Genomic DNA, 26423 nt, shown 5'->3' with positions numbered 1-26423 from the left:
GCAGTGATTACAGAGTCAGCATGGCTTTGATGAAAACTGGTTGTGTCAAACTAAACTCATTTTCTTTTTGGACTAGACTGGTATGCTAAGGGACTCCTGTCAATATAATTTACCTAGATTTTTAGCAAATTATTTGACAAAATCTCTCACTCTCTCCATATGGACAAAATGAAAGTGGGCTAAATGGTTATATAATTAGATGGATTCAGAACTGTTTAAAAGGCTAGATCCAAAGAAAAGTCATCAATGGATGAATGTCAACTCCAAAGGAGTTCTGTAATGCAAGAGGTCAGGGATCTGGGCTTGACCCTATGCTATTTAATATTCTTATCAATGATTCATATAGAAGTAGAGATGGCATGCCTGTCAGATGGTAGATGATAAAAAGCTGGGAAGAAGAGTCAACATAATGGATGACAGAGTGAGAATTCTAAAACATTCGACTAAATATAATAAGATAATGTAACGTTTTATACTTCACAAGTGTGATATCTGTGTTTTGGTGTGGAGGAGGGATGGTGCTAGACTACAATTTGTCTGAAAAAGATCTAGAGATTTTAGTGGATTTCAGATTTAATATGAGTTAACACAATGTAATGACAGTCAACAAAGCCAACGCAATCATAGGTCACATTAAGAGAGTTAGAGACTCCAGGACTACCAAGGTGATAATAATGAATACTTCATCAGTAATCTGGAGAGTGTTTGAAGGAGGAAGACCAAAGTGATTAATGATCTAAAATATAGTAATTTACTTAATAAGGCAAAATAAATGATATTCTATATTCTAATCTATTATGGCAAAAGCATGAAAAACAAATTATGTCACACTGTAATAATATAAACACTCTCCCATAGATTCCTTAGTATCTATGGTGAAGAATAGAATCTTGGGAAGACAGGAAATTAACATGAGGTTCTTCATGCACTGTGGTAGAAATTTTGGGGAATTTTGGAGAAGAACAAGGAGAGAAGAAGGGAGAGGTGGCAGTCACTATGTTTTAACTAAATGTCTTGCCATATCTCACTTCTTATTCATAGAGAAACTCCTGGAAAAACTATTTACTCATTATATGCTCAAATTTCTTAGCACTCACTTTTCATCTACTTGAAATCTAACTTCTGACTCTGTCATTAGACTGAAGCTACCTACCCACTCCAAGATTACAAATGCTAAATTGTTAAATCTGGTGACCTTTTCTCAGACCTCATCAGTCTTGACAGTTTTTGACACTGTTCCACTCTTTAGAATTTTTAGCTTCCTTTAAGGTTCAACTCAGGTACCACCTTCTCTTCCTGATCCTTCTAGTTATTAATGTTCTCTCCCTTCTTAAATTATCTTGTATTTATTTACCTGTATACATGTTGTATCACCCCAGAAGAATGTAAGCTCCCTGAGGGCAGGCACTGTTTTTTTTTCATTTTCACTTTATCTTTCTATTCCAGTGCTTAATAAAGGCTTGTTGAATTGAGTTTGAATGTATTAGCTGTTTCTTTAAGCTCTGTGTCATCTGACAAATTGCCAAGCATGCCATTTTTTAAGCTTTGATAGAAATGTTGAACAACTGTGGAGACCAAGGACAGATCCTCAGAGTGCTTCACTAAAGACCTCCTTTACTCATTAATTCCTATTCTTTGGGTCTGGTTTTTCATTTAGTTCCAAATCTAGAAGGGCAATGGGTCTTAAGACCATCTTATAGGAAGAATGGTTCAAGAACTGGAGATTATTAGCATGGAGAAGATTAAGAAGACAGGATAGCTGGAATATAGGAGAGAAATTAGACTTCTCACGAGGTCAGAACTAAGAGTGATGGTTGAAAACTGCAAAAGGGCAAATTTAGGCTTAAGACAAACAAAAACTTCCTCATAATTAAAGCCTTCTAAAGGTGGAATGGACTGCCTGGGGAGGTCATGCAAACCCTTTTTATCCCTGTCCCTCTTATGTGAGGTTTTCAAGTAAAGACGGGCTGGCTACGTAATAAATACATTATAGAGGGAAGTTTTTTCAATTACTGGTTGGACTAGGTGACCATGAAGGTCTTTTCAAACTTTGAAATCCTATGATTCAAGCTGAACTGAGGTTTCTTTTTCCATGAATTTGAAATGGTAGAATTGGCCTCATTTTTTTTACTGATCATAATAAAGATATTTCCTATCAATGTAGGCTTATTGATTTTATTTTTCTATCAGAGCCATTAGGTTTTAAAATATTTATTATGTATGTATTAATGTATGTGCATGCATACATATGTATGCATATGTATCTCCTATCAATCTATCACCTATCAATTATCTATCTAATCTATCCTCTATCAATGATCTGACCTATCATATATCAATATCAATCAATCTTTCTATCTGCCTGTCTGCCTGCCTGTCTGTGTGCCTGTCTACACAGTCATCTATCTAGCTATCCCTACAGAATGTAAGCTCCTTCCTTGAGAGATGAGGTGATCATTTTGGGGGTATCTATACTCCGAGCACCTAGGTATAGTAGGCACTTAACAAATGCTTGCTGCTTGATCCTGTGAACTTGAGATCAGGGCTATGTTTCCTGAGCCAGGGGCCTTTCTGTGATTGGTACATGAGTGCCATCTGCTGGCTCATTTGAGGGATGGAAGCTGTCAGTCTCCAGCAAGGTTTTATCCCAACATGGGGAAAAGGCCAAGGTCTCTCACTGCATCCAGAGCTATCTCCAGTCTTCCTGATCTATACCTTGTCACTGGACCCAGATGGCTCCAGAGGAGAAAGTGAGGTTGGTGACTTTGCACAGCCCTCTCTCACTTAAATCCGATTCACTTGCAAGTCATGGCATCACCTTCCTAATGCCATGGTCATGCTCAAGAAAGAAGGACAAGGGGCAGCTAGGTGATGCAATGGTTAGAGCTCTGGCTTTGGTGTCAGGAGGACCTGAGTCCAAATCTGGCCTTAGATACTTGACACTTATTAGCTGTGTGACCTTGGGCAAATCACTTAATCCAAATTGCCTCACTAAAAACCAAAAAAAAAAAAAAAAAGGACAAACAATAACTCCAACATGGAACGTTGGAGAGTTTGCTCATCAGAATTAGTGTCACAAGGCACTTCAGAGCACATGTGCTCCATACCATCTCCAGACAAGAGCTACCTAAATTAGTCCAGGAAGATAAAAATCTACCTGTGTGTTTTTTTAACCTTGCTATCTTGACTTTTCCTAACTTGGATCTTTCATTCCCACTCCCCCACCCCCCAAAATACTCTAGCTTGTTTTCTTTTTACAGCAGAGTTAGATTTCAGAAGTGAGGAGGGAGGGTAAAAAGAGGATTAAGAAAGTGGCCTGAGCTGACCTGTCTTGGGAATCTAGCCTTTTGTGGCCTGGCTACCAGTACTGTCTAGCACATTGGTGCTCTAGATGGGATCCCTATTAGTCACTTTAGAAATTTATTGTGCCCCTTTGGCTGGAAAAACACAAGTGTAGAGAAGATCATTTCTGACTCTTCTTTCTCACTCCTCAGGTCCTTCCTCACTGTCTGTATCCAGTCACCAAATCCTGTCAGTTCTTTGTAATCACTCTTAAATGGATCCCTTCCTTTCTATTCCTGCGGTCCCTAGTCTAGTCCAGGCCCTCCCTACCTCATGCCTGTATTACTACAATAGCCCTTTAACTGTTCTCTCCTTCTCCAGCCTTTTCTTTTTACAATTTAAGCTTTAAATCACTGTCAGATTAATCTTACAGCACCATTTTCATTAGATTACTCCCTGGCTCAAAAATTTTTGATGGCTTCCTGCTATATTGGATAAAGTCCAAGTCCTTTGCCCTGGCATTCAAGTCATAAGTCAGCCCCAAATGGCCTTTCCAACCTTAACTCACTATATGTTAATTGCTTACTACAGATGTACCAGCTAAGTGTTGTGGCTACAAGACAAAAATTAAACAGCTCCAACATTCAGGAGTTTATTTTCTAAAGAGAGATACGGCATGTACATAAATAGGTGGAGGCAGGATACATCATTTTGGAGGGGAAGAAATGAACAGTAGGTGAGGGGGGAATAGAAGGGACCTTCAGGAGCATCTTCCTGAAGAAGGTGGCATTTTGAAGGAATAGAGGTATTCTTGGAAGTGTGTGTGTGTGTGTGTGTGTGTGTGTGTGTGAGAGAGAGAAAGAGACAGAGTCAGAGAGGAAGGGAAGGAGAGACCGATTGGGAGGGAAGAAGGAAGGGAAAGAGAGAGAGAGAGAGAGAGAGAGAGAGAGAGAGAGAGAGAGAGAGAGAGAGAGAGAGAGAGAGAGAGAGAGAGAGAGAGAGAGAACACAACATTGTAGGCATGGAATGGTCAATGCAAAGGTTTAAAAACTGGAAATGGAGTATTATATCCAGAGATATGCTGGAGCCAGCTAATACAGGCTTGGGACAGCCAATTGTCAGATTTTCAGTGTGAATATGTATGTCTCAGAAATTGGTGAACAGTACATTAAAGACTTCGTTTATTGTTTTGTTGATTGTCAAGAATTAAGAAAATGATGGTGAAAATGTTATTAATGAAGATTAAGCTTGAAAGTCCGTCATGTGCTTGCAGAGGGCTGGTTGTTAAACATTTACCACCACACCCTTGATTGTATGTGAGGAAGAACAAGTAGAACAGTATGTCTGGATCATAGAATGTGTGAATAGAGACTAATGTGACCATGGAGTAAGACAGGAAGGGTCCTGATTATGATGAGCTTTAAATGCTAAAGAGAGGCGTTTGATTTGATTCTGATAATAGGAAACCACTGGGTTTTTTTCTTTTTTTTGAGTATATGTGGTGGGGTGTCAGGGTCAGACCTGTACTTTAGGGATCTCACTGCTTCTCACTTGTCACGCAGTACCTGGAAACATGGGTGCCTTTTGGTCAGCCCTGCCAGATCTGCATGTGTCTCAGCAACCGGAAGACCAACTGCACCTCCCAGCCTTGCCATACAGCCAGATGTGAGTGCGCTCATCTGCTACCTCTTTATACCACCGCAGGCTAGGGTACTATGGTAGGCCGGAAAGAGGACTAGGCTCAGGGGTCACAAGATGGAGTCCTGCTTCTGTCACTGACTAGCAGTGTGACATTGGGCAGCCTCTCTGAGCCTCATTTTTTAAAAGGGGATCATTAAACTTGGCTCTGCCTATCCCACAGGGCCTTTGGGAGGAAAGTGCTTTGTAAACCTTAAAAGGCTATGTAGAAATGTGAAATATTCTTATAGGTCAATGCCTTCAAGAGACCTGGAATCCCTCATCCAAGCTGCAGTGTGTTTATTTTGTGCATGCATATATTTTGCATTTCCTTGCCCATTTCGACCAGTAGAATGCGAATTCCTTGAAGGCAGGAATTGTTTCCACAGCCCACTGGCTGACTTATTGCTACCTTAATCTACATTCTGAGGACACCACTCTTCATATACAACAAACACACCCATCTCATATACAGAGCCCTAGGAAAGCTGAACAAGAGGAGATTTACTTTGTCATTAGTTCTATTGAATGATTTCTCTGGGACTTGGCCCCATGGCCCCATATTTCTTTTAAGGGCTAATTATTCTAGCTAGAGGAATATATATTGAATTTATCAAGAAGTCCATTGAAAAAGACTTCTTTTTTTCCTTTGATCCCCTGTTCCAACATACAGCTTCTCTAAATTATGCCAGGCTTTTCTTTCTTTCTTTCTTTCTTTCTTTCTTTCTTTCTTTCTTTCTTTCTTTCTTTCTTTCTTTCTTTCTTTCTTTCTTTCTTTCTTTCTTTCTTTCTTTCTTTCTTTCTTTCTTTCTTTCTTTCTTTCTTTCTTTCTTTCTTTTTTTTTTCTTTCTTTCTTTCTCTCTAACATTCTTTCTTTCTTTCTCTAACATTCTTTCTTTACCTCCTTGCCTACAGCCACCATCTGTGGTCCCTGTGAAGTAGCCCGTTTGCATCAGAATCCAGACCAGTGCTGCCCAGAGTATGAGTGTGGTATGTATCTAATTTATGATGTCTCATAAATTCACTGAGGTTTTGTGTTTAAGTCTAATAAATTATATGACAAGGTGTTGAAATAACTGACGAGTGTAATTTCAAAGCCACTGACTCTATGCTTTGAGAAATTACAGGGAAAGGCAAAGGAACTAGAAGACTGGAAGTGGGTAAATATTATTCTGATTTTTAAAAAAGGGAGAAAAAGGCTGATTATAGAAACTATAGGCTGGCAAATCTGATATCTAGAAAGCATAGTCCAGTAAGCCTGACCCCTAGCAAACCTCTAGAACTAATTATTAAACAGATGGTTGGTGAACATTTAGAAAAGAATGTGGTGATCACCATGAACCATTATGGGTTCACTAAGAACAGATTATGACAAACTGACTTCATTTCCTTTTTTGATAGCTATATTAAGTTGTTAGATGAAGGAAATGCTATAGATGTAACATATGTAGTATCAGCAATGCATTTAACAAAAAGTCCCTCATGATATCCTTATGGATACAACAGTGGAATATGAATTATATAATTACACAATTAAAGGGATTTACTGGTCTTTTAACAACTATACCCAAAGATTGTTGATTAATGATTTGTTTTTAACCTGAATCTTAAATTCAGTTTCTTTGCCCTGGGCTCAGGTCTATTCAACACTGTTGTCACTTACTTCAGTGAAGACATAGAAGGCATCCTCATCAATTTTATGGGTGAAACAAAGCTGGGAGTAATAGCTAATGTGATTGATGTCAGAATAAAAGGAAATTATTAAACTTGGCTCTGCCTATTTCACAAGGCACTTATGAGCAAAGTGCTTTTAAACCTTAAAATACTATTCTTATTGAGCTGATGCCTTTCAGAGATTTTTGCAAATCCCCCACCTATTAATGCTACCTCCCCTCATCCATCTATGCCTTCTATGTAGCTCTTGAGTATTTCTTTCCATATATCTTTCATAGGGGGTCCACCTAACATTCTTCCTTTAGGTTTCTTAAAATTTTTATTTTATTATGAACTTGAAAATTATGAATAAAGAAGGTCACAAAATGTTTAGCTGTTGGAGTCCCAAAGCACACATTTAAAGAGGGAAAAGGAGGAGGGAGGGAAGGACGGTTTGGGGTGGGGGGTAAAGAGAGAGAGAGAGAGAGAGAGAGAGAGAGAGAGAGAGAGAGAGAGAGAGAGAGAGAGAGAGAGCACATTTCTATCTATTTCTGTCTTTTGGGTACACATTCAGTTCGGGCTTGACAGCCCATTACAAGATTTTTCATTACCATACAATAAATAGATAAGAAATAGTCAAAGAACACTTACCTGTTCATGCTTTGATGTGGAGAAAAGGACCTTCTGTTACTCCTGTTCAGAAGCAGGCTCACCAAACGTCCAAGTGAGTTGGTACTAGGAAAAGTATATTGTGCTTGCTCTGAAGACTGCTCCTTCCTTGGCCAGTTACATACTCCTTCCCCCATTACACAAAGAAAGGTAAAATTTAAGTCAGCCCTTATTTAAATGATTAGAAAATCCAAATTGGTAATTTAAATTAAATATTTTTTTTGGGTTAAGAATATTTTTTAAATTTTTAATTAATTCACTTATTTCTAGTTTTCAACAATCTAAATTAAATATTTTTAAACCAAATACTATACTATGCTTTATATATATATATATGTATATGTATATATATGTGTATATATATGTATGTATATATGTGTGTATATATATATATATATGTGTGTGTGTGTGTGTGTGTATATATATGTATTTGAATGTCTCTATAATTATTCTTCATTTTTTCAAGTGCTAGACTATCCTGTCTTCTGGCATTAAACTATAAGCTTCCTAGGGACAGGATTTACGTATTTTTGTTTCCTTCAATATTAAGCATTGAACACCTGATTCTAACCCACTGATCAGTTCAATTAGAGCATCTTAAGGACTGCCTATTGCTGCTAACTAGCTCTTTCCTTTTTCTCTTTTCTTTAGTTTGTGACCCAGAGAGCTGTGACCTGCCCTCTGTGCCTCACTGTGAAGATGGTCTTCAGCCAGTGCTGACCAACCCAGGGGAATGCAGACCAAACTATGTCTGTGGTAAGGCCTTTGGGTTAGTCTTTCATGGTGAAGGTCCTGGATTGTGAGATAGAGCTTGCCTGAGCCAATAATTAGGGAAATTCCTGGCTGGGAGGAGGGTACATTTATGCTATTAAAGGCTAATCATTTTCTGGAGTGGAAGAAGTAAGATTCAAGATTGAAGGAAAGCAAATCTAATCTGAAGGTCAGGCTAGATCAGCTATCTGAGAAACTGTGCATCATTAGATATTCAAGGGATTGAGATGAATGTGGAAGTCAGTTGTTGAATAAGTTTGACACCAAGGGAATATTCTGAAGACTGGGAAGCCAAATGTGCCAGGTGTCCAGACTCAAACTGTTTCCTGGAAGCTTGTGTCATTTTATTCTGGAAGTGCCCCTACTCTAGTTAACTCTGATGTTCTGTGTAGTCCTAGGAACCTCTCTTACACTCCACTGTCTCTTAATGATCCAACCATTCCTACTGTGAAGGGCTATACAGAAAAAATCTGTGGAGGCTTTACTCCTGGGTAGAGTGTTAGAGAGGTTCCCATACTTGAGGGTGGGAAGCCAATTGGAAAGCTATTGCAATAGGCAATGAGGGCTTGAACTAGGTTGATGACTGTGTGAATGGAGAGAAGATTAGACAGATAGACAGATGGATAGATAGATAGATATATGAATAGGTAGAAGGATGGAAAGATAAATGGACAGACAGATAGATAAATAGATAGATGGATGGTAGAGTATTCAATAAGCATTTACTACTGAACCAGGATCTATGCTGAATGATGGAGACACAATCAGAAGCATGCAAGATAGTTGCTGTCCTCAAAGAACTTACATACTAATAGGGGAAAACAACATATAAAGAAAGAAGAGTTGGAACAAGAGGGTCACACACATGGTGGCATGATGTGGAGATGTCTAGAAAGTAGTGTGGGAGCCTGGTTCGGGGCAAGATAATTCTGGCCAAGATAAGGCAAAAGATCACCTACAATACAGAAGTATGGGAGGTTCTGTGGAGGTAGAAATGACGAGATTTGACCATTGATTAGATATGTGGGGTGAGTGACAGTGAGGTGTCAAGGATGACACTGAGGTTGTACACTTGAATGACTGGCAGGTTGGTGTTGTGCTGGACAATAACAGGGAGTTTCAGAAGAAGGGAGGATTTGGGGAAAGCTAATGAGATCTGGGATGTAGATTATAATTCATTCCTGTCTTCCCATATTGTGCTCTTACTACTCATTGGCCACTGCCCCAGATCCCAAAACCACCTGGGACATACTGAGGCAGGTGAGGGGCTCTCACTGCAGCCACCAGGTGATCCAGAAAGCATAGTTGTATATTCTGGGGAAAGGGAAGGAGTTGTTTTCCCAGCAGCACATGCACAGCTGCTGGTGTGTGTGTCAGGTCATGGTTAGGTTAAAACTGTCCTAAGGTGCTCTTGCCAGGACAGAAAGGGAGAAACTGGGAGCTCACCCAGCCTTGGGAGGAGGTGGAGTGAGGGAATGTAGTTGTGTTGGAGATAATCCAGGAGATGGCTATTGAAGGTAGAGTAGGACGTGATCCAACTTCCCACCCTCACGTGTCTTGGAGTCATGCTACAGCCCCCGTGGGGCTGGGCCCCCACTTTGGAGACCACTGGAGTAAGAAATGGAATCCATATTGGCTTTGTTTTCTCCTGCCCCCTAGGAAATGAATATTCTTTCATCTTAGAGAAAAAGGCTTTTTTTTAAAAAATCTCCTTTCTACTCTTATTCCTGGAAGTATGTGTACCCAAACCCTTGGGGAAGGTTGTTGTCCCTGTAGATAGACGTCTTTGTAGACAGCTGGCTAGAACATGTTCTTTTAGAGGTTAACAGGACCATAGGAGGATAATTTAGAGCTGTTGTTATACCAAGAAATTAGCGAGTTGACCACCCAGGCTAATTTTAAATTATGGACTTTATTATATTAGCGCACGGCTGCCAGGGATATTCACATCCAAATCAAGCAGCCCCTATCAGGGGTCGAGCTAGGGTTTATATAGGGAGTATACAGGACAGGGAGGGGAATGGATCTTTGAAGTCTGGCTGGTCAAGGACACCCTTCTCCCTCTGTGTAGATATGATAATGCTCTGCAAACTTTCCTGAGCAGCCAGATAAGGGTCTTGCTAAGGAATTTGAAGTTTTCCAGAGATATGATCTGAGGGCTAGGACCTGAGCAGCCAGATAAGGGTCTTGCTGAGGCCCATGCATGAATACTGCTAGGCACAGAGTCCTTGGGCTGGGGAGTGGTTGTTAGAGATAGTGTTTCTGAGACTAGGGAGGCATTTTGGGGCAAAAGTATAAGCACAAGCATCCGAGCATCCCATCATTACAGGTCAGGGATCACACAAACCAGACCAGGTGTCCTAGTTTCAGGTATAAACATAATTATCTAAAGCCATTGTATTGCAAGTTTTCTTATCCATTTGCTTTGGAGGTATGGGCTGTGCTTAAGCTATGCAGGAGTACATTTCACTATTGTTTAGATTTAGGAGGAAAGAGGTCTGGGGCAAGATTAAGCAGCAACTTCTGCTTTCCATTGCCTAAAGGGCCCTACTACCTAAATGGTAAAATAATGTTCTGCATTACACTGTAAGTGATTATAGAGGCCATCTTGCCCAACCTCTTCAGAACAGAGATATTAAGTAATTTGCCCAAGGTCACCCTCTAAGCATCAGAGGCAGGATTTGAATTCAAATCCTCTGACTCAAGAATCCTTGTTCTTTCCACTGTATCACATTGCCTTCAAAAGGAAAGTAAGATGAAAAGAAGTAAGAATTTTCTAGGGGTCATATATAAGCTACTTCACAGTCACATGGTGGATTGCTCTGCTCTCGTGCAGGGATCTGAAGGGAGAGATAAATTCTCTCTCCTCTAAAAAAGTTACTTGCTGCCCCCTTTAACTTTTTTCTCTAGCTCCCAGGTAAACCTACTGTCATGAATGAAATTTAACAAAGAGGTAAACTGAGGCAATTCTCCAAGCAAGATATCATTTGTTAACAGGGGCATGCAACTGATAATAAAGAATGGGTCTAATGACCCTGCCTCTGGCCAAGAGATCCTGAATTGAGGATGCAATATTTTTTTTTATAAGCATAGAACAAAGAACAGAACAAGAATCATGTAATTGGCCAGCCTTATAGAGGTGAGAAATTATTGGTTACATCAAAGAAAGCAGGCATAGCCCCAGGTGGGATGCTGACCACCTCTCTCTATTTCTAAGAAATGCCTTTGTGAATTTTATGAGGCCTAGTTGTATGCTGTGGTTTCTGATAAGGGCAGGCTTACTGGCCACTGGGGAATTAGATAAGACCACCTTAATTGTTAAAGATGAAACAAGGTCAGGTAGTCCTAGGTTCTCAGGGATACCCTACAAACCTTGCAGGAAATGCTGAGACAATGTTTTATAGGAGTATCCCATAAAACAGAGTTTTTCTTTAATGAGCGGCAATTGTACCCTTGGTATCTCTCTTCAGAGAGGGAGAAGCCGAACTTTAGCACACATGAGCTGCTTTGTCCAGAGACAGAGAAGAGGCCCAGGCTTATTACATAGAATACAGAATATGATGACAGAATAAAATCAAATATAAAAGACAGAATCAAGAATTAATTCCCTCCCTGCACTGAGAGTTTGCAGTGACTTGACTTCTGTGGACTGAAAGTATCATTTATTTTATTTTAATTTTAATTTATTTTATTTTTAATTTATGAAATAAAATAAGCATTCTGATGATATAGTACAATAAAAGAGATTTTTGTACATGGAACTGCAAATCTGTTATGTGCAATTTGCTATTCCTTTCAAATATATAATAAAATCATCACGTAAATTTCTTTTTTTTTTTTCTGTTTTTTTCTCCCCTGTCCCCCCCATGGCTACCATTAGACACAAATGTGTATGTATATAAAATCATTCTATACATAGTAGCATCTGAAAGCATCATTTAGACACAGGGTGAGAAGAAAATGAAATCTACCAGGGGATAGAAATCCCCAATCCAGAAGAATCCATACTCTGCTAACTCAGATATTGGCTTTACTGAAGAATGTGTTTGGGTGGTGGGAGAAGGGGGTCTTTTGTTTTGAAGGGAAACACAGGGCATGGCATACAGGGATAGTATTTATAGAGTGGTTTTGAATTTGATGGGCCAGAGGATAGGGATTGGTTATACAAATGATGGCAGGTATAAAAGGAGGGAGAGGGAGTAAAAGAGGGGAAAAAGAATCAGTAACATGGAAGTGGAAATACAGGTCTATGAATAACATCAAAACCACTTAGTGCAACCTTCTAAGGAGGTTCAAATAACTGATCATCTTGAAAATAATTCTAATAATTCTATATTATTCTAGTAATTAATCATATTGTTGAGTTCTTCCAGAGTCATAGAGATACTTCATGTGATATTACTGAACCTCAATAATATCCAAAGGGACAGATGTTATTGGGGTTAAGGAAGAAGGCAATTTTATATTTTCAATTTTGACTAAAATCCTCACTTCCCTGAAGTTTAGCTTCTTTTAGATCCTGTTTAATTTCTTTCAGACTCTGAATTGGAGAGGCCCATGATCATTTATATCACCCACTTAATATTCTGGGCAAACTCTGTACTCAGACTTTACGTTATGATCACATTGCCAGCTATCCTTGGGTGAAATTCTCAGTAGAGAGTGCATTTCTTCTGTGTTTGTCCATCTTTTCAGCCTGCAAGGAGGAAGAGTGTAAAAATGAGCCTATCCCTTCATGCCCTCCACACCGGATATTGACTCCCAGGAAGACAAAATGCTGCGTTGAGTATGAATGCGCTTGCAGCTGTTTTAATTCCACTGTGAGCTGCCCCCTGGGCTACCTGTCTTCCTCCATCACTAATGATTGTGGTTGTGTCAGTACCACCTGCACCCCTGACAAGGTAAGGTGTCTGCAGCTTCTGTGTTCCTAATATACAGAATCTGTCTTCCCCAATCTGATTCCTTGGTCTCCAAACTGAGGATGATCATATAATCAGGACCTTTGGGTTCTGTCCCTACCTTAAATAGAAATTCAGTTGAATGCAACAGATTTTTTCCCCCTGAGAACTTACTATATCCTTAGCACTTCTAGGTTCTTGTGGGAGACAGAGTAAATATGTTGAAGAAAGGGTCCCTGTCCTTAAGGAAGTTAAAGCCTCATTGAAGAGGCAAGCACACGAACCAATTAGGAAACAATTCATTTATTCATTCATCTGGTAGTTACTGAATGGTTACCATGTGCAAAGCACATGGGAGATACAAAGAAGTAGAGTTTAGGTATTGTCCCTATTGCACTAGCTTATGAACTGCTTAATAATCTAGGGCAATATAGTCAATAAATAATAAAATACTAAACTTTTCTGGTCCCTCTTAATGCTAGTGCCTTCCCTCTGAGATTTTCTCCAATTTATTCTGTTTATATCTTCTTTGTACATCTTTGTCTGCATGTCTCCCCACCAGTTTGTAAACTCATTGGAGGCAGGCATCGTTTTTGCTTTTCATTATATCCCCAGTGTTTAACACAGTGCCTGGCACATAGTAGCACTTAATAAATACTTGCTGCCTTGACTTGACTAGATTGAATTGAATCGTCCAATAAACTATATCATGCTGACATTAAGAGGTGAGAAATCAGGAAGGAGAAAAATTGTATTGACTGGAATTAAGAAAAAGGTTTCATTGTGAAGGAAAGACTTGAAGGAAACTGAAATAGGAGGAACTGGGGGTCACAGAATCTTGGACCAGAGATCTCAGAAATCTTCAAATTTTCAGAGAAAAATCCTTGACAAGTGATTGAGGGATTCTGTGGCCTATCTTTTCTTGGGGCTTCTTAGGAGGGAAAGCATGAAATTCCAGAGTTGGAAGGGACTCGAGAGCTCATCAAATCTGTCTTATTTTTCCAGTAAAATAAGCGTTTAGTTGCCTGGGATATATGACTCTTCTAGAGGCAGAATGATGAAGTCTCTGGAATGTTCTGACCCAAGGAATATGGGAATATATTTTGAAGAAGCAGGAGCCAGATTTAGCAAGGTCTCTTAAGAGAAGGGCAGGATTTGAGTATGTTCCCAGCAGAGAAGCCTGGAGAAGAGAGGAACTAAAGGGCTAGATTTGGGAGGGACCTTAGATATATCTAGACCGGGGATGGGGAACCTGCAGCCTGGAGGCCACATGTAGCCCTCTGGAGAAGGAAATGGCAAAACACTCTAGTACCTTTGCTGAGAAAACCCCAAATGGGGTCAACGAAGAGTCAGACACGACTGAAAAATGACTGAACAACTGCAACTTGTAATAGCAGAGCCAGGGTTCTTTCTACTGTACCAAGTGCAGGTTAGAGACTTCAGAGAAGCTGCAGGGAGGGTACTTACTAAGGAGAGAGGGCAAGAGTGGGTTATAGGCACGGGACTCAGTCACTTTTCCCCACTTCTGTACCCAAAATGTTTCTTTTCTGGTGAAAAAGAACAATAACAGGAAGATTGGAATGAAATTTAAAGAGCCCAGGTGGGACTTTTGTCCTGGGTAAGAGTCCTCCCCTTCATGTCCTTCTTTTGGACAAACATAATAATAACTGAATTTATGTAGCATTGTAAAGATTAAAAAGTCCTTTATGTGCACTATCACATTTGGTAATGGTCTGGCCAAGAGAATAGAGGAATATGTATCGAAGATCATCAAGTCCATACTCTCTCTCTCTCTCTCTCTCTCTCTCTCTCTCTCTCTCTCTCTCTCTCTCTCTCTCTCTCTCTTTTTGCGAGGCAATGGGGTAAAGTAACTTACCCAGGGTCACACAACTAGTAAGTATCAAGTGTCTGAGGCTACATTTGAACTCAGATCTTCCTGAATCCAGGGCTGGTGCTCTATCCACTGCACCATCTAGCTGCCCTCCTGTAACTATCGCTCTTTTTGTTTTTTGGTGAGGCAATTGGGATTAAGTGACTTGCTCAGGGTCACACAGCTAGTATGTGTCAAGTGTCTGGTCTGAGGCCAGATTTGAACTTAGGTCCTCCTGACTCCAGGCCCAATGCTTTATTCACTGTGCCACCTAGCTGCCCAATGTCCATCCTATCTTTACAGTAAAATAGACATCTAGTTGTCTGGGATCTATGACCCTTCTGGGTGCAAAATGATGAATTCTTTGGAATGTTCTCCTGATCCAAGGGATATAGGAATGTGTTTTGAAGAAGCAGGAGCCAGATTTAGGAAGGTCTAAGAGAAGTGCAAGGTCTGAGTATGTTCCCAGCATAGAAGTTTGGAAAAAAAGAGACGAGAGGGCTGGATTTGGAAGGGACCCTAGTGTATCGTCTAGTTTAACTCCATTATTTTATAAGTGGATTAGTTGATGATTTATAAATGTGGGTATCATTTGTTATCATTTTATAGATGAGGACTCTGAGGCTTAGAGAGATTAAGTGATCTATTCATGGCCACACAGTAATTATCAGAGACAGGACTTGAACCCAGGTTTCACCCACTCTTATCCAAAGGTCTACCAGGGATGAGGAATCTGTAGCCTCAAGGCCACATGTGGCCTTCTAGGTCCTTGGGCGTGGCCTTTTGACTAAGTCCAACTTTTATAGAACAAATCCTTTTATTGAGGGAATTTGTTCTGTGAAGTTTGGATTCATTCAGAGGGCTGCACTTAAGGACCTAGAGGGCCACATGTGGGTTCCCCACCCCTGTCCTATTATTCCCTATGACACATGGGCTATCTAAGTATAAGAAGATTGCTCATACTTCTTTGTATCCCTCATATATTTAGCACAGTATCACATATACATAGTAAGTTGTTGTTCACTTGTTTCAGTCATGTCTGACTCTTCATGATCCCATTTGGTGGTTTTTTTTTTGTAGAAAAGATACTAAAGTGATTTGCCATTTCCTTCCCTAGCTCATTTTATAGATGAGGAAACTGAGGCAAACAGGGTTAAGTGACTTGCTCAGGGTCGCACAGCTAGTAAGTGTCTGAGGCCGGATTTGAATTAAGGAAGAGAAGACTTCCTGACTCTAGGCTGGGCGATCTATCCACTGCACCACCTAGCTGCCCACATATAGTAAGGTAAGGCTCAATAAGAATTTGATAGATTCTCTGAATTTTAGTTTTGGAAGGGATCTCCGTGGCCATCTAGTTCAACCTATACCTGATCTAGACTATAACATATCTGAAAATTAGTAATCTGGTCTTTGCTTAAATCCTCCAGTGAGGTAAATGCTCACTTCCTTAGTCAGCCCATTTTTCTTATGGTTCGCTCTAATTGTTAGGAAGTTTTCCCAACATCAAGTTGAAATATGCCTCTTTGGAGTTTTCACACGTTGCTCCTGGTTCTGTTCTCCAGGGCCCAACAGGACCCATATGACTGTGTATGTGTTATCTCAGGACCAGCCTAGTCAAGTTCAGAGAGCACCATAGCACAATGCTGGCTGCTGAGTGATAAAAATACTTGAAAAGAATGATCATGTTCCCCTGAGTTGCATCTTTCCCACTCTAAACATTCTCAGTTCCTTCCACTGATCTTTCTATGACAGAGATTCAAGATTCTTTGCCATCATGGCTGCCTTCTTTTGGATACTTTCTAATGTACTGATATCCTTCCCAAACTGTGATGCCTAGAATTGAACACAATACCCTAGATGTGGTCTGACCACATCCAAATGAATAAATGAATTTTTTAACTTGTTCCCATGCATATGTCATCTCTCCAATTAGATTCTAAGCTCCTTGAGGGCAGGAACTTTGATGTGGCTGGATTTCACTAGAAAGGGTACCAACCAGTGTATGTACCCCACAGAGTCTACTCCTCTGTAGAGTTACTTATGTGTTCTTTTCAGGGGTATAGTTGGGAGATGCAGAAAGAGCAATAGTCTTCTTTGGAAACTCAAATTAATGGTGTGGCACGAGGGTGGGGAACCTGTGGCCTTGAGGCCCCACATGGTCCTCTAGCTCCTCAAGTGTGGGCCTTTGATTGAATCTAAACTTCACAGAACAAATCCCCTTAATAAAAGGATCGGTTTTGTAAAACTTGGACTCAGTCAAAAGGCTGCACCCAGGGACCTAGAAGGCCACATGTGGCCTCAAGGCCATAGGTTCCCCACCCCTGCTGTAAATCCACAACTGTGGCCCTTTGACTAAATCCAAGCTTCACTGAAGTTCTGTTTGGATTCACTCAAAGGGCCACACTTGAGGACCTAGAGGGCCACATAGTTCCCCAGCCCTGGTCTGTCATTTTTGAAATTTAGCTACCATGATTGGTTAAAGCTGCTCCATCTTGCCTTTAGCTCATTCTAGGTATAAACAAATTGAAACCTTATGCCTCCAGGTTTGTGTGCACCATGGCACTGTCTACCCTGTGGGGCAGTTCTGGGAGGAAGGCTGCAAAACCTGTACCTGCACTGACATGGAGGATGCCGTCGTGGGCTTGCATGTGGCTGAGTGCTCTGAGAAGCCCTGCGAGGAGAGCTGCCAGCTGGTAAGTAGGGCACCAGGTGGGCATCCCTGGGCTGGGGCAGCAAACCCTTATAAAGAGAAGACTCTAGTAAGGGAGTGAAAAAGCCCCCGAATTGAAAGCTGTGCATATTTTCTCTGTTCAGCATCCTTTTAACAGCCATTAGTCCTCAGATATTACTAGAAGTATAACATGATGTGCTGGGCAGAGGGAGAGGGACAAAGAAGGAATGTGAGGCAAGGGTTAAGGCTGGAATATGGATAGTAGCTGGGTGAAAAAGCAACTACGCTAGGAAAAGAAATGCTGGGCCATCTTCCCATTATATTCAGCATTAATTAAATTCCTCTTCAAATTTTGAAACAGTTATGGGAGTCCAGATGAACTAAAGCACTACTCTAATGACTCATGAAGCTTTGGATGTAGCCCTAAGTTCTTGAAGGCTACTTTAGGGGAGCATAAGCTCTGGCAAAACTTGACAAGCTGGAGAGGCTTCCCGGGCAGGCTAAACAATAAACTGTGTTGTCTGAAGACTAGGCTAGACAGGTTCAAAGAGAGTCATCATCAGTTAGTCAAATATTTATTAAGTGCCTGCTGCATGCCTGATACTGTGCTATATGACAGATGTTATGATGGTAAAACCAACAGGCTTTGGCAACAGATTGGATATGGAGAGTGAGAGAGAGTGATAAGTCCAGGATGACACCTAGGTTTTGAGCCTGAGGGACTGGGAGGATAGTGCTACCTTCAACAGTAATAGGAATGTTAGGAAGAAGGAAGGGTTTGGGAGAAAAGATAATGAGTTTGATTTTGGACGTGTTGAGTTTAAGATGTCTAAGGGACATCCAGATCAAAGTGTCCAATAGGCATTAAAATGTTGTTTGCCAGGTGACAACAATTTTTGGCCATGGCAGCTCATGGAAACTGCTTGCTAAGGTGTGGAAGGCTTGTGTTCTACGTCAGTGGTGGTGGAATCTACCTCCTCTGAAACCACAGATCTGCTAAAATACTGAAGTTTAAACATGAGCCTCTATGAGTTTAGAATGAAATGGAAAGGAGGTAGAAGAAAGAAATGGAAAGGATGGAAAAAATCTGGGAATACCCCCTTTTCCCTTTCTATTCCAACCACTTTTTCCCCTCATACATCCTACTCATTTTTCCATTCCTTCCAGCCTGTCACTCACTAACATCTTGAGATCAGTGACTTAAATTTTTGTCTTTTCTCTAACACGCAGCATGGTACCCAGTACATAGTAGGTACCTTGTTAAGTTAAGTACCTTGTTCTTGTTAAGTGATTGATGAGAATATTAGGTGGTCTTCTGGTCTGAAGGCTATTGCATCAGTAATGAAGAGACTCTGCTCTGAGTTAAATCTGAAAATACCAGATCCAAGGAAGAGAAGCTAGTAGGGAAATGATAGTTTGGGCTCTGTGCATTACTTAAAATACATTATTATGTGAGATTTTATAATAATGCTAGGTGTAAAGGTGTGGGTAACAGGAACAAGATACACATTATGTTGGTAATAATAATGATAACAGTGAGGAGACTGGTGATAACAGCATTGTGTCAATGGGGCCTTGGTTTGGGGATAAGAAAAAGGGGCCATAATTAGACCAGACAAAGGTGAATTCTTGCAATTAGCCCACCACAGCACTCTTTGTGTTTTGTTCAATGCCTTGGAGAGCATCTGTATTAAGTTCTTTTGCTAAATTCTATAAGGTGAAGATGATCTATTTGACCCAGTCCTTTGTCATTTGCGAAATGAGGGGATTATACTAGTTGAGCACCAACATTCCTTCTGGCTCTAATGCTGTATGTGATCTGATGCCATAGCTCAAAAAGGTTACGGTCTCTTGCCTTTGGTAAATCATGGTCCCTCTCTCTGCCTCCTTTTCCCAAGTGACAAGAGTGAGGTTGATTGTCAGTCTCAAGGAGATGTTGTGCAGTTCAATAAGGCCTCCTGAGCATAGGAACTCCTCCAGAGAGTGGCACATTAACATGAAGGATAATGGGCAATTTCTCAGATAGTCCCAAGGCTAGGACAGTGTTGGGGGAATAGAATGTATCCTGCATGTATGTGCTTCTGAACATTGTGGCTGCTCACTCCCTAGTGAGGACTTAGCTCTGAGACCAGGCACAGCTCTGGGTACTTCTTCCTTGGCTTCTGACATATACAAAGACGTCACTGCTTAAGTAATTGAGACAATATGGGGCAGCCAAAAAAGAGCATGGCGGCCGAGGACCTGGCTTCAAATTCTGTTCCTTACCTTAGGGTCTCTGTGACTTTGGGCAGTTCATTTAACCCTCCCTCTGCCCTAGGCCTCAGTTTCCTTATTGGTAAATGAGAGGTTAGATTATCTCTCTTTCAGCTCTAGCTCTAGATCTTTATCATTTTGTACTTTCAGAGGCATATATCAGAGTATATTCCCTCCGCAAAATTGACCAACCTGGATATTGAACAACTAACAAGCATTTATTAGTCACCTATTATGTGCCTGGCATTACAGAGACAAAAACAAAATAATCCCTATGCTTTAGGGGCATACCTTCTATTAGGGGTGGAGGTGGGGGTCATGATAAGCAGATACACAATATATACAAAGGAAATCCAAAGTAATTTCAGAGCAGAGGCCCTACAGCCTGGGAGGATTGGAAAAGACTTCACATAGAAGGTGTCACTGAGTTGAGCTTTGAAAGAGGCTAGGGATTCTAAAAGCCAGAGCTGATGGATGTAAAGGGAGATACAACATCCTATATTGAAGGACATCAGCTAGGCAGTGTGTGGTTGCATGATGGAGTTCATGAAGTGGAGTAAGGTGTAGGAAGGGTAGGCCAGCCTGTGATGCTAGGCCACTGGTCAGGCTTGCTCACTTTGGAAAGACGCGATATCTCATAGGCAAGTGGACAAACGCTGGTTACCCCTAGCTCATACTTAGATGGGATGTGCTGGAGGCTGGGGTATCTCTATCACATGTAGATTGCAGAACTCAGTAGAATAATTGGGAACAGAACCCAGGGATCTTGGGACCCCAGGCATTTGACATTTATGAGAGGGGATACTCTAACTGTGGCACTAATAAGGACAGGCCATTTAGTTCTCAGTGAAGAATGGACTCTGCAGAATTCTAAACAGCCTGGATCTCTGAAGGAAGAGATTGAGTTGATTTTTTTTTTATCACCTTTCTCTAAGCCATTCCCTTATGAAAGGTGGCACTGAGAGCTTCCTTAATATTTTAACCCTGGTCTCAGGTTCAGCTCCTCATGTTGCGCAAAATAATTAAAGGAGAATGCTGTTGCCTGGCTGAAGGAACTAGGGTATTTTAATTCTTTGGAAGAGAAAACAGGGGGAGACATGACACTCTTTTAAGCCTTTCAAATGTGAAGACCTATCATGGAGAATACTTGCTGTGGTTGGCCTCATAAAGAAGAGCTAGGAGAAATGGGTAGAAGTTCTAGGAAAGTATATTTCCTAATAATTAGAGTTGTTTGTTCCAAAGTGAAATAAAGCAGTGAGTTTCCTGTCTTTGGAATTCTTCAAGTAGAAGGCCAGAAACTTTTTGTTGAGTGTATTTAATACAAGCTTCATGTTTCAAGTACAGGTTGGCCTAGATGACTTTAGAGTTACCTTCCAGCTCTGAGATTCAGTAACCTCCTCCCCAGTGAAATCATCCTATCTGAATGTGAAACTCTAGCAATCACCCTGCACTTAGCCCCCTACTTAATACTTTGCACGTGGTGAAAGTGATTACCCATCGCTCTGTATGTTCATTAACTTTTTTTTGGTTCAGTTGTCTGTACGTTTCACGTCAATGCAATCATTTAAGAACCTAATGTAACAAATGGCCAATGCTAAATATTGAAGGAGGACACAGAGGAGTATAGGACAAGCTACCTCAGAGAAGTTACAGTGTATTGCATGAAAAGGCACAAAAAGATTAGCGGGAAACCCAAGGGATTATATGATAGGTATCAAGTGATTGGTGTTGACCTTAAGTGTTGTGGGAACTAAAAGGAGAGGGATAATGTTATGGGTTGATGCAATCAGAGAAGGCTTCAGGAAGTAGGTTGTATTTGAGATGAGATTAAAGAATGTGTTAGATTTAAATGAGAAAAAAGAGGGGTCTAGCATTCTTAGTGTTGGTGAATAGGGAGAGGTAAGAGGCAGTAGTGGATACGGTGTGTTTGAGGAAAAGCAAGGCAGATCTGTAACTAGTGATTTTGGCACCTGAGGACTAGTAGTTTAGGACTAGTTGCAATAATTGGAATAAGCAGCACTACAACTAAATTGTCCTTAAAATAATTTTGTAATTCATAATATGAAGATAATATATTAATAAATCAAGACAAATTCAGTTGAATTTGAGATGCAGTTACTAGTGTGAGTTAGAGGTAGTATCTTAGAATTGGAATGGAAGTTGGAGGTTGCATAGTCCAAGACAGGTGGTTCATAAATATTTCTGGACCATTATGATAGCAATGATGGTGATGATTATTGTCAAGCCAGGGTTTTCTTTGAAATCCTCTTGCCTTCCATAGAACTAAGTGTAAGTCAAAAGCACTTATATTGCATACATTTTGAAAATTTTTATATCATCGTGTGATTTTTTGCCAGATAGAATGTAAGCTTCTTGAGGACAGGGACTAAGTTTTGTCTATTGTCTTTGTCCTCAACACCTGGTACAATGCTTGGTAATATGGCAGGCATTTAATGAGTTTGTTGATTGATGAGAATACCATGTGGCTACTTTTGCTCCTCTTACTAGCACCTCCCTTTTCCTTCTCTTTCCAGGGATTCACCTATGTCTCTCAGGAAGGTGAATGCTGCGGGAGATGCCTACCATCAGCCTGTGAGGTGGGGGGTGGCTCGTTTCGGGGAGACTCAGAGATTCGCTGGCAGAATGTAAGTCTTGAGGTCAACATGGGCATGAGTTTGAAAACACAGGGATAGGATTGGGGACAGGTATACTTTCTTTCTCTTCCTTTTTTTTTATACCCGGTACAAGTACTATTGTTCCTCCTGAAAGAAGAAAACAGTCATTTGCCTTATGTCCCCCCCCCCAATAGTTTGCCTGTGAGATACAGCTGGAGGTCAGACACCAATGGGGTGAAGAAGATACAAGGTTTGAGGAGGGTGCTGCTGAACTATAGTATTAGGAGGAACGCCAACATGGTCTAGGTCATGGGTTCTTAACCTGAGATCTGTAAACTTAAGAAAAATTTTTTTTTGATGACTGTATCAAAAAAGTTTGTTTCCTTTGTAACCATATCAATTTTATTTTCTGCTTTTAAAGACGTTATTCTGAGAAGGCATCCTTAGGTTTCAACAGGCTGCCAAAGGGATCCATGACATGCAAAAAAGCAAAGGAACCTTTAGTTTAGATATTCCAGTCTGGATTATATCCCCCAATCCTCTTATTATTATACCCCCCCCCCCCACTACGCAATACTTACCCCTCTATCTCTGGAAGTAACAGTACTGATAATAATAGTACCTCTTACTCTGGACTCGGGTGTATTTAAAATGAGTTTAGTTGAGTGATGATTGAGTAATGACAGAGTGATAATGATTGATTTCTAGCACTGACCTTCAAAAAGATTCATGTAAATTCTAAACCTCACCAAACCCATTTTGATTTAGATCAGGCCTACATAACCTTTGGCCAAAGAATTTCAGGTGGCCCATGAAAAATGTAGGGGATACTTTACATTTTCCATGGGCCACCCAAAATCCCACAGGTTATGCAGACCTGATTTACATCATGTCTGTGGCTGCAACCTCAAGATGGCCCTAATCTAGGAAATCCTATCATACAATTAGGAGAGGTTCAGGGAACCAGAAATAGTGCTGGATCAAGTGGGGAAGGAACCCCCAGTTTGATGACAGGGGTGGCCCAGGTCCTTTGAGTGTGCAGGTGAGTGACCATTGCCTTCGGAGTTCTCTGTGGTATTAAAATTAGAAGAAATTGTGGATGGTCACTGTTCAGTCCTGCTAAGTGGGGAAGGGTGGGTTTGGGGGCTTAGGAAAACCTGCCTTCATACCTTCATCCTGCCTCCTCCTTAGGCGGGTGGTATGGTGTTAATTGACGTTAGTCTTTTTTGTGACCAGTTTTTTCTGACTATAACCATCCTTGAACTTTTCCCACTCATGACCCCTTTTTGCATTAGTTGGCATTGTGTGGCCTGAGGGCACGTGCAGTGCAAAGTGCGCCTGCTGTGTGTTCAGAACCAAGGCTTCAGTGAAGTTGTTTGATGCAACACTGGCAAGTGCTGCCAGAAATACCTTGCATTCATTATGCGTTTGATTTTTAATTTTTGGTCCTTGAGTGTTCAGAAACCTTTTCCTGTTGCCAGTTTTTTTGCAGCCCCATATGGGATTGCGACCCATAGTTTAAGAAGGGCTGCTGTACACTGAGTCCTCCCATATAACAAAGAAAATAGTAAACAAAACCAAATGGATAGGCAAAACTTGGTATCCATTTACTAGAGAATGGCTTACAAATTGTAGTATATGAAAGTAATCAGATGTTATTGGATTCTAGGTGGCTCAGCAGGCAGCAAGGTGGTGCAGTGGATAGAGTGCCAGGCCTGGAGTCAGAAGGACGAGTTTAAATCTGGTCTCAGATACTTCCTAGCTGTGTGACCCTGGGCAAATCATTTAACCCTGTTTGCCTCAGTTTCCTCATCTATAAAATGAGTTGGAGAAGGAAATGGCAAACCACTCCAATTTCCTTGCCAAGAAAACCCCAGAAGGCGTCACAAAGAGTCAGACGTGATTGTACAACAACAACAGTAGTAAGAGCTGAGTTCAAATGTGACCTCAGATGCTTACTAGTTGTATGACCCTGGACAAGTCACTTAATTGCTGTTTGCCTCAGTTTCCTCAACTGTAAAATGGGGATAATAGGGTTGTTACAAGGATCCAGTGAGAACATCTGTAAAGCACTTAGCACGGTACCTGGCATATAGTAGGTACTATGTAAATACTTATTCCTTTCCCTCTTCCTATTGTGCTATGAGAAATGATGAGTGTGAGGGATTCCGAGAATCATGGGCAGAATTGCATGAACTGATGCATAGTGAAGTGAATAGAACCTGAAGAGCAATGTAATTAACGAAAACAATGATGTGAATGAATCGAGAGAATTAAGTTGGACTATAGAATAATTATAATCACTAATCTTGGTTCTGGAGATCAGTTGATAAAATGGACCTTCCCTGTTTCAGTAGAAAGGTAGAGGACTATGGGTGTGGAATGTTGTCGGTTGTATCATTGTGTTGGTTGGTTTTGCTCTTTGTTATAGAGGAGGGTGCTCTCTGTGTGGCGAGGGGTTTATTGGAAATGACAGTGACATATGAAGTAAAGCCATCAGTAACATTTATTAAAGAAAAGACCCAAACTGCAAAAGAAATTATATTTGACCAAATATCCAACATGCTGTGTGTGTGGTCCCACAATTATTTATTGAGAGGAAGGAAAAGTGTTTCATCCTCTGTTTTCTGGGACCAAGACTTGTCTTTGCAACGAATCTGAGTTCAGCTGCATTTTAGTGTTGTTTTCATTTACTTCCGAGGTGTCAGATCTAAGCCAGAAGCAGCAACACTCCAGCCCAACCAGATCAAAATGTAATTGGGAACTATTTAACAAAATTTAAAAAAAATACAATTCAACATAGATAATGTTAATATGTGCTTTTCTAAGTCAATAAGCTGCCTGTAGTTTAGCGGCCTTCATTTCTATTTGAGTTTGACCCTACTGGCTTACATTAACATTTACATAACCCTTTATGATTATAAAACAAAGTGTTTTCACATCCATTTTTTTTGATCCTGACAATGCAGAACAAATATTATTCCATCTCCAAAGTTACAAATGATCTCTTACTTGACAAATCATGATATCACAAAATTTAAGAGTTGGAAAGAGCTTCAAGTGGCCTCTATTTAATCCAACCCATACGTGAAAGGAATTCCCTGTCTTATATGCCTGACCAGTGGTGATCCCAGCCTCTGCTCAAAGACTTCCAAGGAGGGAGGATGGGACTTCTTGAGAAACTCACTACCTCTGGAGATAGCTCATTCCATTTTTGGACAGCTTTAATCACTGGGAATTTTTTCTTGACCTCAAGGCTAAACTTGTTTATTGCTTTTGCCTTCTGGGGCCGAACAGAATAAAACTAATCTCTCCTCCATATGACAGCCCTTCAAACATTTGAAGACAACTCTCGTGTTCTCCCATGTTCTCCCTCAGTCTTCCCTTATCTAGGCTAAATATGCCCAGTGCCTTCCACCAACCCTCATGAGCCGTGGACCCAAGGCCCTTCATCATTCTGTAATCTCTCCAGTTTATCAATTTCCTTCTTAAAGCATGGTGCTCAGTGGTGAATACACTATTCCAGATGAAGTTTGATAAGGATGGAGCGCAGTGGAACTGTCGCTTTCTTATTCTTGGAAGTTAAATTAGCTTTTTTTTTTTGGCTACTGCTTCACACTCATGTTGAACTTGAACTTGCAGCCTACTAAAACCCCCAGTTCTTTTTCAGAACAACTGCTGTCTATCCATGCTCCCTCTGTCATATACTTGTGGAGTTGATTTTTTTTGGTGCCCAAGTACAAGACTTTACATTTATTCCTATTCATCTTACTAGATTCAGCCCCAATGACCTAGCTTGTCAAGATCCTTTTGGACCATGATTCCATCACCCACTGCATTAGGTCTCCCTCTGACTTTTGTTATTTGCAAAGCTGATGAGTGTACCATATATCCCTGTATCCAAGTCATTGATAACAATGTGAAACGGCTCAGGGCCAAGCACAGGTTGCTGAGGTACCATATTGGACACTTCCTACCACGCTGATATTGAACTATCAACAACTACTCTTTGAGTCCAGTCATACATTCAGCTCTGAAACCATCTAATTGTGTTGTAACCTAAT

General features: G+C 40.7%; 1 protein-coding gene across 2 annotated transcripts in view; it reads left to right on the top strand.

Moving 5' to 3' along the window:
* The window catches only part of VWF (von Willebrand factor), a 202473-nt gene that overhangs the window by 158919 nt on the left and 17131 nt on the right, over window positions 1-26423 (top strand). Inside the window, exons 39-44 of one of the 2 annotated variants that reach the window (XM_020994141.2) lie at window positions 4845-4947; window positions 5875-5949; window positions 7933-8037; window positions 12748-12953; window positions 17364-17513; window positions 22279-22389. In XM_020994141.2, coding sequence (XP_020849800.1) covers window positions 4845-4947; window positions 5875-5949; window positions 7933-8037; window positions 12748-12953; window positions 17364-17513; window positions 22279-22389 — 750 coding nt within the window. The remainder of the gene's footprint in view (window positions 1-4844; window positions 4948-5874; window positions 5950-7932; window positions 8038-12747; window positions 12954-17363; window positions 17514-22278; window positions 22390-26423) is intronic. The other variant, XM_078155450.1, reaches the window with a different exon arrangement.

The sequence above is a fragment of the Phascolarctos cinereus genome, unplaced genomic scaffold (genome assembly GCF_003287225.1).
Source record: "Phascolarctos cinereus isolate Bilbo 61053 unplaced genomic scaffold, phaCin_HiC Scaffold_1;HRSCAF=81, whole genome shotgun sequence".
NCBI lineage: Eukaryota > Metazoa > Chordata > Mammalia > Diprotodontia > Phascolarctidae > Phascolarctos > Phascolarctos cinereus.
This window is presented reverse-complemented; position numbering and strand designations above follow the sequence as displayed.